We start from the raw sequence: 16485 nt of genomic DNA, 5'->3' as shown, positions 1-16485 counted from the left end.
GGTGCAGGGTCACCCCTTTGATTAAGTTGGGCAGGAGACAGGCAGTCACCACCTCCCTTTTTCAAGATCTTTTATATCATCAAAGTCGTGGCAGGCAGGAAAAGAAGGGGCGTCAAATCCCCTCCAGCTCAGCCATAGGGGCACAGCCGCCATAGAGGCTGGTGAATGTCAGCAGGACATTGGGGTGTTTGCCTTTACACGGTGATGGCCTGACACTCTCTTTTACTTAGAAATTACAAGAGGACCGCTTTACAGCCTTAGTTGGTTTGTCAGAAGCCAATGAGGAATAATCTGTCTGGGTTGCCTTACACCTCTGCTCTCTCAAATCGCTTGGAGACTTATTAGACACAACAAAATCTAATGAAAAGAAATAGTGTTGTCAGACAATAATCTTAGTTAAGTTTTAAACAGTTAAAAGAAGGGGTGGAGAGGAATAGAATAGGAGGACAGTGATTGGTTGATCCAGGTTTCAAAGAGAAGAGGGTATTGAAGTGGATACTAACAACCTTTTGTGGCTAAAAGTCTCCTTAAGGTTGGGGTCATGGGGCAGGTCTCTGAGAGGCACTAGTGAGAATTCCATCTAATAAAAGCTAGTGTTAGCCACTACAGACAAAAGATGTTTAATTGATTATACAATGAAAGAGCTGAAATAGGAAGCTAGGAAAACTCAAACTGGAAATAAACTGCACATTTTTATAGGGTGGGTAATTAATCATTAGAATGAGTTGCCTAGGGATGTGGTGGGCACTTTATCACTTGAAGTCTTTAAATCAAGATTGGACGTCCTTCTGAAAGAAGTGCTCTAATTCAGCTTGAAAATACAGGCTTGGTGCAGAAATTATAGGGTGAAATTTCAGAGCCTATATTGGAACGCAGACTAGTTCTAAAATGGTTCTAAAATGGTTCCTTCTGAGGGTAAAATCTATATACCTATGAACCTTGTATTTTTTCAATATCTTGAAATTCAAAATACAAATATGTTAATTGCCAACCTGATATTGGTTCAGCATTAAAAAGGGGTGAACCACTTTACCATTATGTCTAATAAAATACAGAAGTCTGCATCACAAATGTGATTTGTCCAACTCTGTTTTTCCCAGCAAAGTTGTTATTGTAGGTCAATCATTTCCCTAAATGAAAGCACATTTCTTGTGTACACTATGATGACAGATGAGTAGAAGACTTCTTTTTATGATCTCAGGATAAAAAGGCAATTTGCCATCTATAGAATGGTAGATACACTAGTAATGGAACAGAAAAATTCTGATACAAATAACTCACTGTTAGAGTTTGAACTATCAAATGAATCTGAACTATAGCCAAATCAATTTGATAAACTATCAGAATATGATTGTATCAGCTACAGCTTGCAAAGGCAATGCATTAACTTATCCAAGGCTCAGGCCCAGGAAAACAATGCTTTATAAGAAATGATTTTCCCCATAGAAACATCAGTTATGTTGCTGATGAAAAGATGCTTCAGTAATAGGCTCTTTCAACAATGAACAGCACAGATGGGGTACACAGAAGAGTAACTATCTAGTGTTGAAAATGGGAGAAAAATTGTGAGGGGACTTATGACATGGTGCTTTACATTACATCTATACTGAGTATCATAGCAAGGTGGAAGAGCCTGGAGAGTGGAGATATGAGGATGACAGAAGAACCCAGAGTTAGTTGAGTTTTTAAAGAAATCTCTTTTTTAGGCTTCCTAGCCACAGTAGTCCTCAGTTCTGGGAAGGGCAGCTAATGCAAGGCAAAAAGAGTGCTCCCTATTACATCTCTCAAGTGCGAGCTTTCCACAGTTGCAGTTTCCCTTATATTTACTTGAGTAAGTCAGGCTCATATCTTGCCATAGTAATACATGCTGAATGTGAACCCAAGGGTAGAGAGAAAAGTTCATGGGAAAAATAATCATGTCCCTTTCTGTTCCTGGTTACATGAGATTGTAACTAGAAGCATAAGTGACCATTCGCACCTCCAGGGAGCCTCAGACAAGTGCTAATCCTGGGCCTTGGCAAATGGTGATAGAAATCTATGACAGCCTCTGTGATTAAAGTGTGAGGACAACAGCCCAGTGAAACTGCAGAGAATGTAAGTTATGATTTCATCAAATGCAGCATGTCCTCCTTGATACAATATACACTGTCCTAACTCTACTGATTTCAGTAGCTGTTTGAGAACCAGCAGTGCTTGAGGATCTGCCCACTTAGGTTTGGATTGTATCAAAGCAGCACAGAAAAATGAACAGTATCTTCTTTTGCAGAGAGTGCATTTGAGTTACTACACGACAGAGGCTATAAAACAGTGGCACTAACACTCACAAGCTCTGTATAAAAGTATAAAATCAGTCCCACATTTTACATATGGTACCTTCTTTAAAACCTTCGGACTTGACCGCTTCTGCATTTTTGAGCATTTGAAATTCAGGTTTGTATCCACATTTGAATTTTGCATACTTAGCCCACTTTGAACAGAGAAGTACTAATGAGAAAAACAGCATATAATTCTTACTTACAAAACAACTGGCCCAATGGCTCCTTGAAAAACCTCATTTGGTAGTTTCTCCAGATTTTGATTATCACTAAGATTTCTGTAAAACATAACAACAATGTTGATAAAGACACTCTGAGCTCAATAAGCCTGCAACAGTTAATACCACCTATTAATTGTTTTATGGAATGGCAACAAGAAGAAGTTACAGTTCATCCAAGTAGGTTCCATTGAATGCATGGCTCTGGACTTCCCGAATTCCGTTTTTATTTAACCATCTGCAACAGAAACAATTAAAAAAAATGATTAAGCAAGCCCATACACTCTTGCATTTGCATCCTAAATTCTGACACAACAGCAAAAAGACTGGATGTTTTCAAATAAGTAACATATATAAATAAAGGCAGGGTAGAGTGGTGCCTTAGAGACCAACTTGCACATGTTCAGGAAGGCATAAATTTTCATAGGAGACAGTCTATTTTGTCAGATACATAAATGGTTATCTTTGGGAATCCCAGAAAACTATTATAAGATGTCAACCACTAGGGAATGGGGTTTGGTGTGTGTGGACATAAGCACTGCAGTTATACTCTTATCAGACTCCAAAATCAGAGAACTTGTCTTAAAGGTGATGGGCCAGGTTCTGCTGGTGTAAAACATGGCTAACTGCAGCAAAGTGAATGGGGCCACTCCAGATTCACACCAGAGTGAGAGCATGTACTAATTATCACAAGAGAAAAATGGAACAGGAATGCCCGCAGCTGGAAGGGGGTGGTGAGTGGCAACCGCCTGCAGGTGCCAAGGTGGCGCCTTTTCGTAGGGGGTGCACCACCATGCTCAGGGGGTGCATGTGCACCCGCATGCACCACCTATGTGTCATCAATGACACCAAGTGGTAAAAGAGTTCCTTGAATACTCTCAATTGCTTCCAGACATTGTGAAAGTCCCTACTGATTCAATGCTGAAAGGTGGAAGTGAACAACTTTTGAGATGGAGAAACACCTAGGGAATGGAAAAGGGGACTTTGCATTTGAATACCAGTCTGGGGCAGGTGATGGTTTAGCTCTGGCTTTGGCATTGGGCCCCGGGCTGAAGCTGAAGCTAAGCCACCACATGTCCTTGGCTCGGGAAGGGGGCAGGAGTGAGAGGGGAAACTCAGGGGGGAACATACAGCCTGTCCCCCCACCTTTCCCTGTACCTGTGACTGCCTCCACCCACAGTCTCCCCACTCCCCAACTGCAGGAGGGAGCTGGGGTTGCTGGAAGTAGGGGCCAGGCTGGGGCTCTGCTGCTGACTGCCTCAGAGGAGCAGAGCTGCAGCAGAAGTTGAGGGCAGGGGGTGGGCAAGGAGTGGGAGGGGACAGGAACAGACATAGGGTGCAAGGGATGAGGAGGCCGACTTCAGGGGGGGAAACAGGGTGGAGGAGGCAGGGAATGGGGGGCAGGCACAGGCAGATGGGGCAAGAGGCAGGTACAGGCACAGAGGGGTAGGTGGCAGCTGGGGGAGGTAGACAAGGGGCAGGGGAGCAAGAAGCAGGAAAGCAAGGAGCAGAGGTCTGCCCCCCCCAACCCCTACCACTGCTTTCCCTGCCACAGCAGTGCGGGCAGTAGGAGGAGGCAACATTAAGACAACCTTCTACTAATTAGATTTTATGCATGGAAAATTATTATATAGCTGTATCGTTTTCCATGTATAAAAACTAATTCTTTCAGGTCATCTTAAATGTGAAGTCATCTTGGATTCAAGTAAATATGGTAGCATTGCAAAGTTCAGCTTGTCTGTGCCTCCTCTCCTCTGAGAGATAAGGTCTCTGGCAGAGTGGCTGCAAAGCAGGCCAGGGAGAGGGTATAGGGTAGAAATGGTGGGGAACGTGCCAGGTTAGCTGCTGAAATCCTTAGGTACCTTCTGCCTTCACAGATTAGTCCCCTATTTGCTCCTTGTCTCCCTATGGTCCCAAGCTCTCCCTTTAAGCAAAGCAGCAGGTAGCAATTCTGTGAGTTTAAGCTTGTGGTGTTTCCTGCTGAATTTTTACTGTGGTGCATTAGCTAATTAATATTTAATACCCTTCCCTCTCCTCCCTCCATGGTCCTAAAATTTTAAATTTTGGTCAGTTATAGTTATTATTTATACTATGTAGTTCTTCATCTCCTTTTATTGTTACTCTAAAACTCTCACCTACTCCAGTATAGTATGACAGGCCTGATTGACGGCATAAAAATGAATTATGTCAGGAGACCAATACATTTTACTTATAATTCATAGTGAAAGCTGCACATGTAAGTGACCCACTTCTCTGAGGTCTAAAATGGCATGCTAAGGTCAACATGAAAATCAATTATGGGCATGGCTGGAAAGATTACCATTTTGACCATGAAAAGCACATGTGCATGGCTCAATGTCTGTAATGTGTGTCAGATCAGATCAGGAAAACAGTCACCATTCCCTCCACTCACAGGCACTATTATAAATGAATGAACAGACACACAGAGGAAAGACATGCCTTTACTTATACCACCTGAAGTATTTACTATGTTTCATCATTCATGTTCATTTGTTTCTGCACTTTTTTTTCAGTCATAGTATTTAGTCACTGCATGCTATCACTGAATATGATGCTAACAGAACAAGATGCTGATAGAAAGCAGGGTAGATTTGCACCTTTTAGCCTAACCAAGTGTGTATAAATGTGTGTGTGTGTGTACCTGCATACATACATATACATATATACACATTTACTTTATATACATCTACTCTGGTTAGTCGATAAGGTACAAATCTACTTTACCTTCTACTTGACTCCAGACAACAGCTAACTACATCACCCTATATGATGCCGATACCAGATTGCTCTGTAGGGATCATATAGTGATATCTACTACTGTCAGACCAGCATGACTGGGTCTTTCAATCCCCTGACAAAAAATACTTATATTTTTTCTTCCATTAACAAAAGAAGGTTTAACTTGAGGTTAAATCATGAGGTTCTTGTTTGCACCTGGATATTTAATTTGTGTGGCAGTGGGGAAATCCCTGACTTTATTTTACTCTTGAGGAAGTTCTATATATCTATATATCATGATGAAAGGCTGTGTAAATGATGGGGAAAAATGAAGGGATAATTGCAGGTTACTCTTGCTATTAAAGTATCTTCAAATATTCAGGGTTTGAGCCTGTCCCCACTGAAATCAATGGCAGTAGCATCTGTCCCATATAGCATGGTCCCTGGTTCCTGTCTTTGAGGCAAACCACATGTCATAATGGTAAACTTTCCAATCCAGCCATGGGCCTAGTTGAAGTAAAGACCCAGGTCAGTGAGTGAGATAATGCAATACACCTAAGAAAGGGATCAGAGAACCCAGGTAGTTCATTAAAAAACATGATTGTTCAAGTCAAATGAAAAGTCATTTAACTCCACAGCATGAAACTATCTGGCAAACTGGCCTATAACAATGCATTAACATTATGCACAAGTAAACCACATTTTCACAGTACTTCCCTGCATTTTGCCTGATTAATGAACATTTTTGAATGATGCATCTGACTGTAAGTATGTCTGAGTCATGCCATTCCTCAGTGCAATTTGCATCACATGGAACATTTGTTGTAGATGGGATGCGTTTAACCTTGGTATCAGTAATTACTAAATCTGCTTTATGCTGTGGTTTCTAAATATGGAACAGGAATGGAGAGGAACAGGAAGAAAAATTACTGAATGTTAAAGTAATGAAAGGAGAAAAGAAGCATGTATTTTTTAGGAACTATGCCCCTTTGGAAATCCAGTTAAAATTAATGGGGGTTGCACTGAGATCCTGGGTTTAATTCCCACTTAGGAGAGATTGGAAAAGAGGCTGGTGATAGGAAAACAATAAAAAAGGAAGCTGAAAAAAATGGAAAAGATAACTGGAAACCGGCTGTGTCACGGAAGCAGTGATGAGAGAGATACCATTATAAATAAAATGGGATATAGCATCCATCAGGCTCTCAGCTGGTTTCATTTTACAGTCAGCACTGAAGAGAGGCTCATCCCTCTGTGATGCTGTTTGACCTGCATGCATATCTCCAAGGATAATTTCTTGGGGGCAGTTCCAACCTACATGCAAAGCTCATAGCTCTCATTGTTGCCTCCTACCACTGCTTCCTCCCAGCTATTGGCTGAATCCACCTGTTATATTCTGCCACCTACTTTGTAAGGTATTTGTGTCAGGGATTGCCAATACATTAGAGATATATTCTAAAGGAGCTGCAAATGCTGCAAAAAATATTTAAGAGCAACAAGATGTCTCTCTCACAGTTGGATTTTTCTTTTTAAAAAGTTAATTCTCCATGGAAATAAAAGGCCCCATGCTGATTTTAATTACAGGAACGAAAAGTCAAAGTCAACAACCTCAAATTAATTGCACAAAATAGGGCTCAAACACTGGAAACAAAGTTATCTTGCCCCCATCCCAAAGGTGAAATGAAAAAAAAAGTACTTTCCTACTTACATAATGACACTTTCAGAACTCAATCCCATGAAGGAATTCCTTTCAATTTTATGAATATTTATATTATCTTGAATATCACTGAAAAAGAAAGCACAATAAAAATTAAAGGTTTTGTTGGGCCTTTGATACTTTCCTCCTTTGCTGTAGAAACAATGCTGCAAACCCAAATTTTTAAAGGGTATCTGCATTAGCTCTCAGGAGCTCTTTTACATGTAGGTTTCCTGAGAGAGAACATTTTACATTCTTAAGACAATTTGCTTGCAAGGTGCTAGCACTGCTGATGAATGAAATTGCAGCAGTCATTTCCATACATTGCTCTCATGCATTTGTCCTGAGCAGGATCAAACAAAAAATATGTCTTAAAGGACAGGATACTACAGTCTTAACCATTTGAATGACACTTCCCAATAGAATATCTAAGTAAGAATCATAGGAACGTAGGGCTGGACTGAACCTCACAAGGTCATCTAGTCTAGCCCCTGCTCATGGCTAAACCATCCTAGCCAAATGACCATCTAACCTGCTTTTGAACGTTTCCAAGCACGGAGATTCCACAACTTCTCTAGGTAACCTGTTCCAGTGCCTGACCACTCTCATAAAGTTTCCACTAATCTCTGGCCTAAATTGGCCCTCCTGAAGCTTGAGGCCATTGCCATTGCCACAGAGAAAAGCCCATCTCTAGCCTCTCTGAAATGGCTGTTCAGGTATTTGAAGACTGTTATGAAATTCTGCCCCCTCAGTCTTCTCTTTTTCTGACTAAATAGGCCTTGTTCTTTCAGCCTTTCCTCATCTATCTTGCCTCCAAAGCCCCTCCTGGTTTGTTTGTTTTCTTGTCCTGTAACAGAGCCTTTCCAAACTGGCCACATCTTTCTTGAAGTGTGGGGCCCAAAACTGGACACAGAACTCCAGGTAAGGCCTCACCAGTGCCATATAAAGTGGAAGAATCACTTCCCTTGATTTGCAAGTGACACTTCTGTTAATAAAACCCAGGATGCTGTTGGCTTTTTTTTGCAACAAGAGCAACAGGAGCACACTGTCGATTCATATTCAGCTTATGGTCTACTATAAACCCCTGGTTCTTCTCTGCAGTACTGCAACCAAGGCAGTCACTCCCCAGCCTGTATTTGTGCATTTGGTTATTCCATTCCATGCGCAGGACTTTGTACTTGTCTTTGTTGAATCTCATCTTGTTGATTGTGGACCAGTTTTCTAGCCTATCGAGGTCATTCTGGTTCCTAGCCCTGCCCTCCAAAGTGTCTTCAATTCCATCCAACTTGGCATCATCCATAGACACCTGGGGAACCCCACATGACACCTTCTCCCAACTAGACATGGAGCCACTGAGGACGACTTACTGAGTCTGATGATCCAATTAGTTACATATCCAACTTGCAGTACTTTCATCTTGTCTAAATTTCCTTAGCTTGTTAATGAGAATGGGAGAGACAATTCCAAACCTTTGCTAAAGTCAAGGTATATCATATCCACCATTTTCCCCACATTCACAGAGCTTGCCACTTCATCATAGAGGAAATCAGGTTGTTAAGAATGACTTGCTGTTGGTGAATCCATGCTGGCTGTTCTTGATCATCTTGTTCTCCCCTAGGTGCTTCACAATGGTTTCCTTGAGGACCTGCTCCATGATCTTCCCAGGTATAGAGGTCAGACTAACTGGTTTCTAGTTCTTTGGATGCACTTTCTAATGCTGAGTGCTATATCGGCTCTTTTCCAGCCATCTGGGACTCCATGAGTTCTCACAATGGGTAGCCAATGGCTCTGAAATGATCTCAGCTGGTTCCTCCAGTCCCTTCAGATGCACCCCATCTGGCCCTGGTGACTAAAAGCATCTAAGTAATCTGCAGCAGGGAGTTGCAAGACTGGTTTACGAACTAATGCAGAGCTTTAGGGCTCTTTTTTGGTCATGATTCAGCAAGGTACTTAAGTACATGTAATTTCCTCCCACTAACATCAATGGGATTCCTCAGATGCTTATAGTCTGGCATGTGCTTGACTACTTTTCTGAACTGGGTCCTCTGAGAGTCTACTTAATTGACAAATAATGATTTCAGCTAGTTTCATAACAGTAGCTTTTTGATTGATACATAACAAAGAGTTGTTAATAAATATTTCTGTTGCTTGCTCAAAATATGTACTACTCCATGAAGTTAAACAGTATTACTCCTAATTTAGATGGACAGGATGGATGCTTTCATGCTGCTTCTGGTGGAAAGTAGCTAATAAAATGAACTGTGTGAAAAGCTTGGAATTAAATGCGAGTCCCAAACTGTCTCATATTGTGAAAGCTAAATATGACTACAATACTGCATTAACTGACTGACAAAGAAGTGCCTCAAATATAGTCCTCATGGAAATCAACAGAAGTTTTTCATATGGACATATAGAAGCATTTTTATAGAGTGAAATATATCTCTGTGCAAAAGGTCAGCACAAGGCCTTTATTTATATTAATACACCAATAAGTTCCCACTTACAGAGTGAAATCCTGGCCCAGTGAATATCATTCAAAGTTTAGCTACTGATTTTAATGGAGACAGGTTTTCAACCAAGTTCTATTTTGGGACTTAATTATTGCATAGACCTTGTACTGGCCTTCTGTAAAGGGAGGAATTTCACCTCAGGAGAATAATGTTGCTTCACTAAGCTAGAGCAATCCAGTATACCTACGTCTGAGGATAATAAGGTTATGTAGGAAAAAGGTCTCATGGTTCCACATGTACTGAATCTGCTGTTCAAATTCGTAAAGCACTACAGCACATTTCCAGAAAGTCCATACTAGACAAAACATACTACATTTGTGTGTATGGACATGTTACTGTGTATATGTTTGAGTAAAAGTGCCAGAGGAAGGTGTTAGATTAATGGTCCTGAAGATTAAAATCTTTTCATCAAAATTTAAATCTAAACAAAAGCAGTGGAAGCTTCCCCAACCCTCTGTACTTCAAACTTGGGATGATAGGATCATAGGAAAGTAGGGCTAGAAGGGACCTCAAAATGTCATCTAGTCCAGCCCCCTACTCAAGGCAGGACCATCCCAGCCTCTGTCTAACCTCTTCTTGAAAACTTCCAAGAATGGAGATTCCACAGTTTCTTTAGATATCCTATCCAATGATTCTTAACCACCCTCATAATTAGAAAATTCCAATTTCCAACTTAAATTTCCCTTGCTGCAGCTTAAGGCCCAGTGCATTGCCCTTCAGGTATTTGAAGACTGTTATCAAAAGCCCCTCAGTCTTGTCTTCTCCTGACTAAATAACCCTAGTTCTTTCAGTCTTTCCTCATCAGTCTTGCCTCCAAGGCCCCTAATCATTTTTGTTGCTCTGCACTGGACTCTTTACAAACTGTTCACAGACTTCTTGGAGTATGGGGCCCAAAAATGGGCACACAACTCCAGATGAGGCCCACCAGTGCTGGATATAGTGGAAGAATCACTTCCCATGGTTTGCAGGGGACACTCCTGTTAATGCAGTCCACTATGCTGTTGGCTTTTTTTTCAACAAGAGCACATTATTGGCTCATATTCAGCTTATGGCCTATTGTAACTGTAGTACTGAAGCCTAGCCAGCCATTCTGTATTTGTGCATGAAATTATTCTGTCACAAATGCAGAGCATCATATTTTTCTTTGTTGAATTTTATGTGGCTGATTGTAGACCATTTCAGGTCATTCTGGATCCTTGCCCTACCGCCTGGAGTAGCTGCAACTCCACCCAACTTATTGTCATCTAGACATTTGCCAAGCATGTACTCAATGCCATCATCCAAATCATTAATGAAGATGTTAAACAATACTGGCTCCAGGACAGATCCCTGGGGAACCCCATTTGATACTTCCTCCAAACTAGACATTGAGCCATTGAGGACTATTCGCTGAGTATGTTTATCCAACCAGTTACATATCTAGTCAAGATATATCATATCATATCATATATCATATCCACTTCTCTTCCTACATGTACAGAGCCTGTCACCTTAACAAAGAAGAAAATCAGGTTGGTCAGACATGACTTGCTCTTCTTGAATCTATGCCAGCTGTTCCTGACCACCTTGTTCTCCCTTAGGTGTTTCAAAATGGATTTCTTGAGGACCTACTCCATGATCTTTTCAGGTATTGAGGTTAGGCTGATCAGTCTGTAGGTCTCTGGATCCTTCTTCTTTCCTTTGTTAAAGATGGGCACATTTTTGCTCTTTCCTAGTCATCTGGGACTCCACCTGAGCATCAGGAGTTCTCAAAGAAGATAGACAGTGGCTCCATAGTTACCTCAATCAGTTCCTTCAGTACCTCAGGGTGCATCCCATCTGGCCATGCTGACTTGAAAGTATCTAGCTTCTAAGAAATTCCTAGTCTGTTATTCTACTACTCTAGGCTATTTGTGAAGATCAAAGCAAAGGAGGTGTTAACTATTTCAGCCTTCTCTGCATCGTTCGTAACTAGACTGTCTTTTGCATTCCTTAATGGACCTATGGTTTCCCTAGTCTTCCTTTTACTTCAACATATTTGTAGAATCATTTTTTAATGTCTTTTATGTCCCAAGCCAGCTACTTCTCAAATTGTGCCTCGGTCTTCCAAATTTTCTCCCTGCTTGGCTGTGCAATACTTGTACACTTTTCCCTAGTACTATGACTAAGTTTCGTCTTTTTGCAAGATTTGTTTTTTTGAGTTTCATTTCATTGGTGAGATTGCTGTCTAGCCAGGCTGGTCTTCTTTTTCACTTTCCATTCTTCCATTGCTTCAAGATAGGTTACTCCTGTGCTCTCAAGTGGGCTTTGTTAGAGTACAGTCAGCTCTCCTGGGGCACATCTAGACATGCAATTAATGCAAAGCAATAAGCATTTGCACATGTGCCTGGGAGTGCAGCATGTTGAGCTAGGTTGGAGCAGCCCTGGCTGGCAGAGGATCCTGGGGGTCAGCCTGCCAGTCTGGGGCTACTTCCCCTAGCTCAAATGTGCTGCAGAGGGGCTGGCTAGGACACAAGGCAGCCAGCAGGTAGCCCTCTCACTGAAGCACCCCATGCCACAGCCAGGCAGGGCATTATCTACACATGCATGGTTGCAAAGTTTTTTACTCTGCAGCAGGCTAGTACTTGTTTTTATAAGTACTAGCCTGCTGTGGAGTAAATTAGTTTACTGTAGCCTAATAGAGACATATGTGTAGACTCTGAGACATTTACTGCACAGCTAATTAATCTACTGTGTGGTAAACATTTAGTTTAGACATGCCCCTGGACTCCTTTTTCCCTGAGATTTTCCTGCCACCAGTTCCTTGGGTTTGTTAAAATCTGCTTTTCTGAAACCCAGTGTCCTTATTCTGCTGCTTTTGATCATCTCTAAGAATGAACCAAGAATTCCTTGGATTCCTTTTTTTTTTGTGAGTGCTGGTTGAAAATGTTTAATCAAATTTGTTTTTAAATAAAAAAAGATTTTTGACTACAAATTCTTTCCATTGAAAATTTTAACAAAATAGTTTTTTCCTATTGTAACTGAAATTTTCTATAGGAATAATAAATACTACCCTCTACTCCAGTGCTATATTTTGCTGCCAAAAGAGAAGTGTATTGTGTGTGTATAGGGAGGAGAGAGGGGAGTGTTTGGTGAGGTAGCCATCAGTCCACTCAAAGCTGGACTGACAGCTGACATTAGGAAGTCACTGCACACAAACCAAACAACTGTCACCAGATGGCAACAAATTTCTGTGTCCACCAGCCTGATTTGAATTTAAATTGGTGACCTAGAAGGAAAAGACTATTATCAGACCCCTTAAGCCATCTAGTCATGCAGTTAAAAACAAAATTAAAGGAAAAAATTATCTGTAAAGTACCTCATATATAATTTTGTATAGAGACAATGCAGAGAACACTAAAATAATTTAAGACAAATTGTTATCAATGTCCACAAGATTACAATCTATGATACATTGGCAAAGTTAATTATAAAGTACTAGAGAAAACATCTTCAAGATCTTGTTAGAGCAGCAAAATATTCATATAGAGTAAAAGGAAGCTTAAAAAGTGGCCAATAAAAACTTACAGTAAAACTTTCTGGAAAGATTGTACTTTATGGACAGCAGGCAAAGACTTAATACCAGTGTTCAATATTAACCTAAGGAGAGAGAAAAAAATGGAGGTTATTAACTATGGTTCAGGGGTGAAACAAAAACTGAGAAAGAAAAAGAAATGCTGGAAAAAAACTGGCAAATACTTAGGGTAAAGTGAGCCCTCTGTTATAAGGGTAGGCATACTGTGGAAACCACACTTAAGTTACATAGCAAGGGAGTTTCACAAGTGCTCAGTGCTAACCTAATTTTGCTCCTACTGGTATCAACTGTGATACTCCTATTGACATCAATGAGAGATGAGTAAGGCCAATGCTGAGTACTTTCTGCAATCATACCCTAAGTGCATACATTGGATATTATGGCACTGGCTCTCAGCACCGTGATGAATTTCAGTCTCAGTTTGTAAAGTCTCACAAATTCATTCTGCTGAAATATCAGTTCATCAAAGTGCTTTGGCTCAGCAACTGAAGAACCCAGAGCAGGGATAGATTTAGACTTTGGAAAATAAAATGAAAGGAAGAAAGTCATATACAGAGATATGGAGCTCAGGCTCCAGGGGAGAAAGGATCCCACTTACAAATTTATACTTTCCACTGATTTAATAACAATATGAACTACCAGGCACAAACTTGTTAAACTACCTGTCCTTTGGGTGGAAGGAAAGTTCGGTGATAGTATTTGTTTCTCCAGTTACTGTGACATAGAACAATATATTAAAAAAAATTATATGTTAAGTACCTCAATATTTGTTTCTATTTTAGTAAATGACGAATCCTCATTTCCATTGGAAAACAAAAGTACAGCCCACCTTTCCTCCAAAATACACCCAGGATGTTTTTTCCAGGTGCCTTGAATATTAATGATCTAAATGTATATTATCAGTGTAACAAAGAGATGGGATTGAACTTTACATTTGGAGCTGGAAATGAATCCAAACTTCTACCGTGCTTGCATCTGGGCTTGTAGTTGAGACCTACTTGGAATATTGCAGAATGTGATACGAGAAGTTATTCCTAGGGCTCTGCAAAATGGCAGTGTTCCATTTCGACGCATCAACAGCACAGCATTCTGTTTCAAATTTTGCTTCGATTCGAAACTGCTGGTCCGTTCTGTTTCTTCGCAACAGCTTCGCCGTTTCGCTGTTTCGCCGCTGTTTTGCCGTTCTCCCATAGGCTATAATGGGGAAGGTTAAAACAGCTTATAACTTTGTCATTTCTGATCTGATTTGGATGAGAATCTTGCAGGAATGGTAGCACCTTCTGAAGGCATGAAGTCTGCCAAGTTTCAAGGAGATGGATGCAGAAGGTTCAGGGAAACTGCACCCCAAAGTTTTGAAAGCAAAATTCATGTCCTGTGTATGTGTTAAGCCACAGCAGGGTCAAAATTGCAGGCATGCTAGCCCCTGCTGCGGCCACAAAGCCTGCCAGATTTCATGGAGATAGGTTCAGGGGTTTGGGGGAAACTGTACCTCAAGCTGTGGACAAGCAAAACTTGTGACATGGGTGATACTGCGTGTGTTAAGGTGCGGCAGGTTGAAAGCTGCAGGCCTGCTAGCCCCTGCTGAGGCCATGAAGCCTGCCAGCTTTCAAGGAGCTAGGTGCAGGGGGAGTCTGGGTTCTGGGGCCCTGCACCTCTAGCTGCTGACAGGCAAAACTCATGACATGGGTGCTTGTGCCATGGCAAGCAAAACTCTTCTCCCTTATCCCCTGCTCACCATACTCAGCAAAATACACCCACACTCCTGCTTTACCCAACGCTCTAAAATAGCTTGCTACATCTGTGTTTCTAAATAACGAATCATAACATGCAAATAATGTATTAAGTTCTTAAAAGTTCTGTTCATTATTTCATGGACAAATAGTATTCTAATAAGACAGTCAAAGATTCTGAAAAATGCAGAGTGGTCCTAATTTTAGATTCTATACAGATTTTGAATATTTGTAATAAATTATTGTTTCACTGCTTGTCCAATATATATTAATCAACTTTACTGTACTTTCCCCCTTACATCTGAGATCATATTCTCTTAGTCCACGCTTGTCCCATCTTCTCCTGCTCCCTGAGACAATAAGGGGCAGACTGAAGCCAAATGACTTTTTTGCTTCTTCTTATCACCTATCTGTGAAAGTTAACAGCAGCTTCACTTCTTGCATTATATATCTACATTTATAAGCTTGAAAATATTACTAGTTACACTGTAGTACCTACAAAGTGATGGGTTTGTACTCTGTACATATTATCATTGACGAATAGTTGTAGGAATTAGTACAGTTTTACTAGGTTTCTGCTACAGATAAATTTTTACTCTGCTTTTTGGTTTTGCTTACTACCAGGCTTCCACTCTGGTGATTCTCAAGGTTTGAATAATACCCCTCAAGGCAGAAATTATTAAGGTTTGAATAATACCCCTCATGTGAGGCATCTGCTCTGTTCAGTGATATCAGTTTTACTGTGGGGAATTTGTCCAGGTTTTATGGACAAATGTAAGTAAGCACTCTTTCCCCCCCTCCCTCTCCTTACTTTAGTTTCTTTTTCCCTGCAGGCACTGAATGCAATTGAAGGCATTGAAGGCAAGCCCAGCTTCAGCTTCAAAAGTCGAAATGTTTAAAAAATTTTGAAATGTTTTGATTTACCTCTTTCTGTTTTGAGGCTGTTTCGACAATATCTGTTTTGTTTTGATTTTGCTGTTTCAGTCTTGAAACGAATTGAAACAGCATCAAAACAAAACAAAACAAAACAAATTTTGCACAACCTTAGTAATTACCCATGGTAGTCTGAAGTCAGGCAGAAGGCAGGGTAGATTTGTATCTTACTAAATCATATATATATGATGAAGTGAGATCACCAAAGCTTATGATATATAGATTTCATAGGTTTCATAGACATTAGGGCTGGAAGGGACCTCAGAAACTCATCGAGTCCAGCCCCCCACCCAAAGGGCAGGAAGTCAGCTGGGGTCATAGGATCCCAGCAAGATAAGTATCCAATTTATGCTTGAAGGTGTTCAATGTAGGTGCTTGAACCGCCTCCAATGGCAGGCTGTCCCAGACCTTGGGGGCTCGGACAGTAAAGAAATTCTTCCTTATGTCCAGCCTGAAATGGTCTTGTAGTAGTTAATGACTGTTTGACTTCGTCATCCCTTGGGGTGCTCTGGTGAACAAACGTTCCCCCAGGTACTGGTGGTCACCCCTGATAAACTTATAGGTGGCCATCAGATCACCCCTGAGCCTGTGTTTTTCCAGGCAAAAGAGCCCCATGGCTCTCAGCCTGTCATCGTAAGGTCTGCTTTCCTGACCTCTGATCATGTGCGTGGCTCTTCTCTGGACTCTCTCAAGCTTCTCCACGTCCTTTTTGAATTGTGGAGCCCAAAACTGGATGCAGTACTCTAGCTGTGGCCTCACCAAGGCCAAGTACAAGGGGAGAATGAGGTCCCAGG

General features: G+C 41.1%; 1 protein-coding gene across 1 annotated transcript in view; it reads right to left on the bottom strand.

The window, feature by feature from the left end:
• FSHR (follicle stimulating hormone receptor) overlaps window positions 1-16485 on the bottom strand; it is a 211743-nt gene that overhangs the window by 48548 nt on the left and 146710 nt on the right. The window contains exons 5-8 of the mRNA XM_019516298.1: window positions 13022-13093; window positions 6978-7055; window positions 2703-2771; window positions 2519-2593 (exon numbers count right to left, since the gene is read on the bottom strand). Coding sequence (XP_019371843.1) covers window positions 2519-2593; window positions 2703-2771; window positions 6978-7055; window positions 13022-13093 — 294 coding nt within the window. The remainder of the gene's footprint in view (window positions 1-2518; window positions 2594-2702; window positions 2772-6977; window positions 7056-13021; window positions 13094-16485) is intronic.

Source organism: Gavialis gangeticus, unplaced genomic scaffold (assembly GCF_001723915.1).
Source record: "Gavialis gangeticus isolate Ggan-Ray unplaced genomic scaffold, GavGan_comp1, whole genome shotgun sequence".
NCBI lineage: Eukaryota > Metazoa > Chordata > Crocodylia > Gavialidae > Gavialis > Gavialis gangeticus.
Note: the sequence above shows the minus strand (reverse complement) of the source record. Positions and strands in the feature narration are given on the sequence as shown.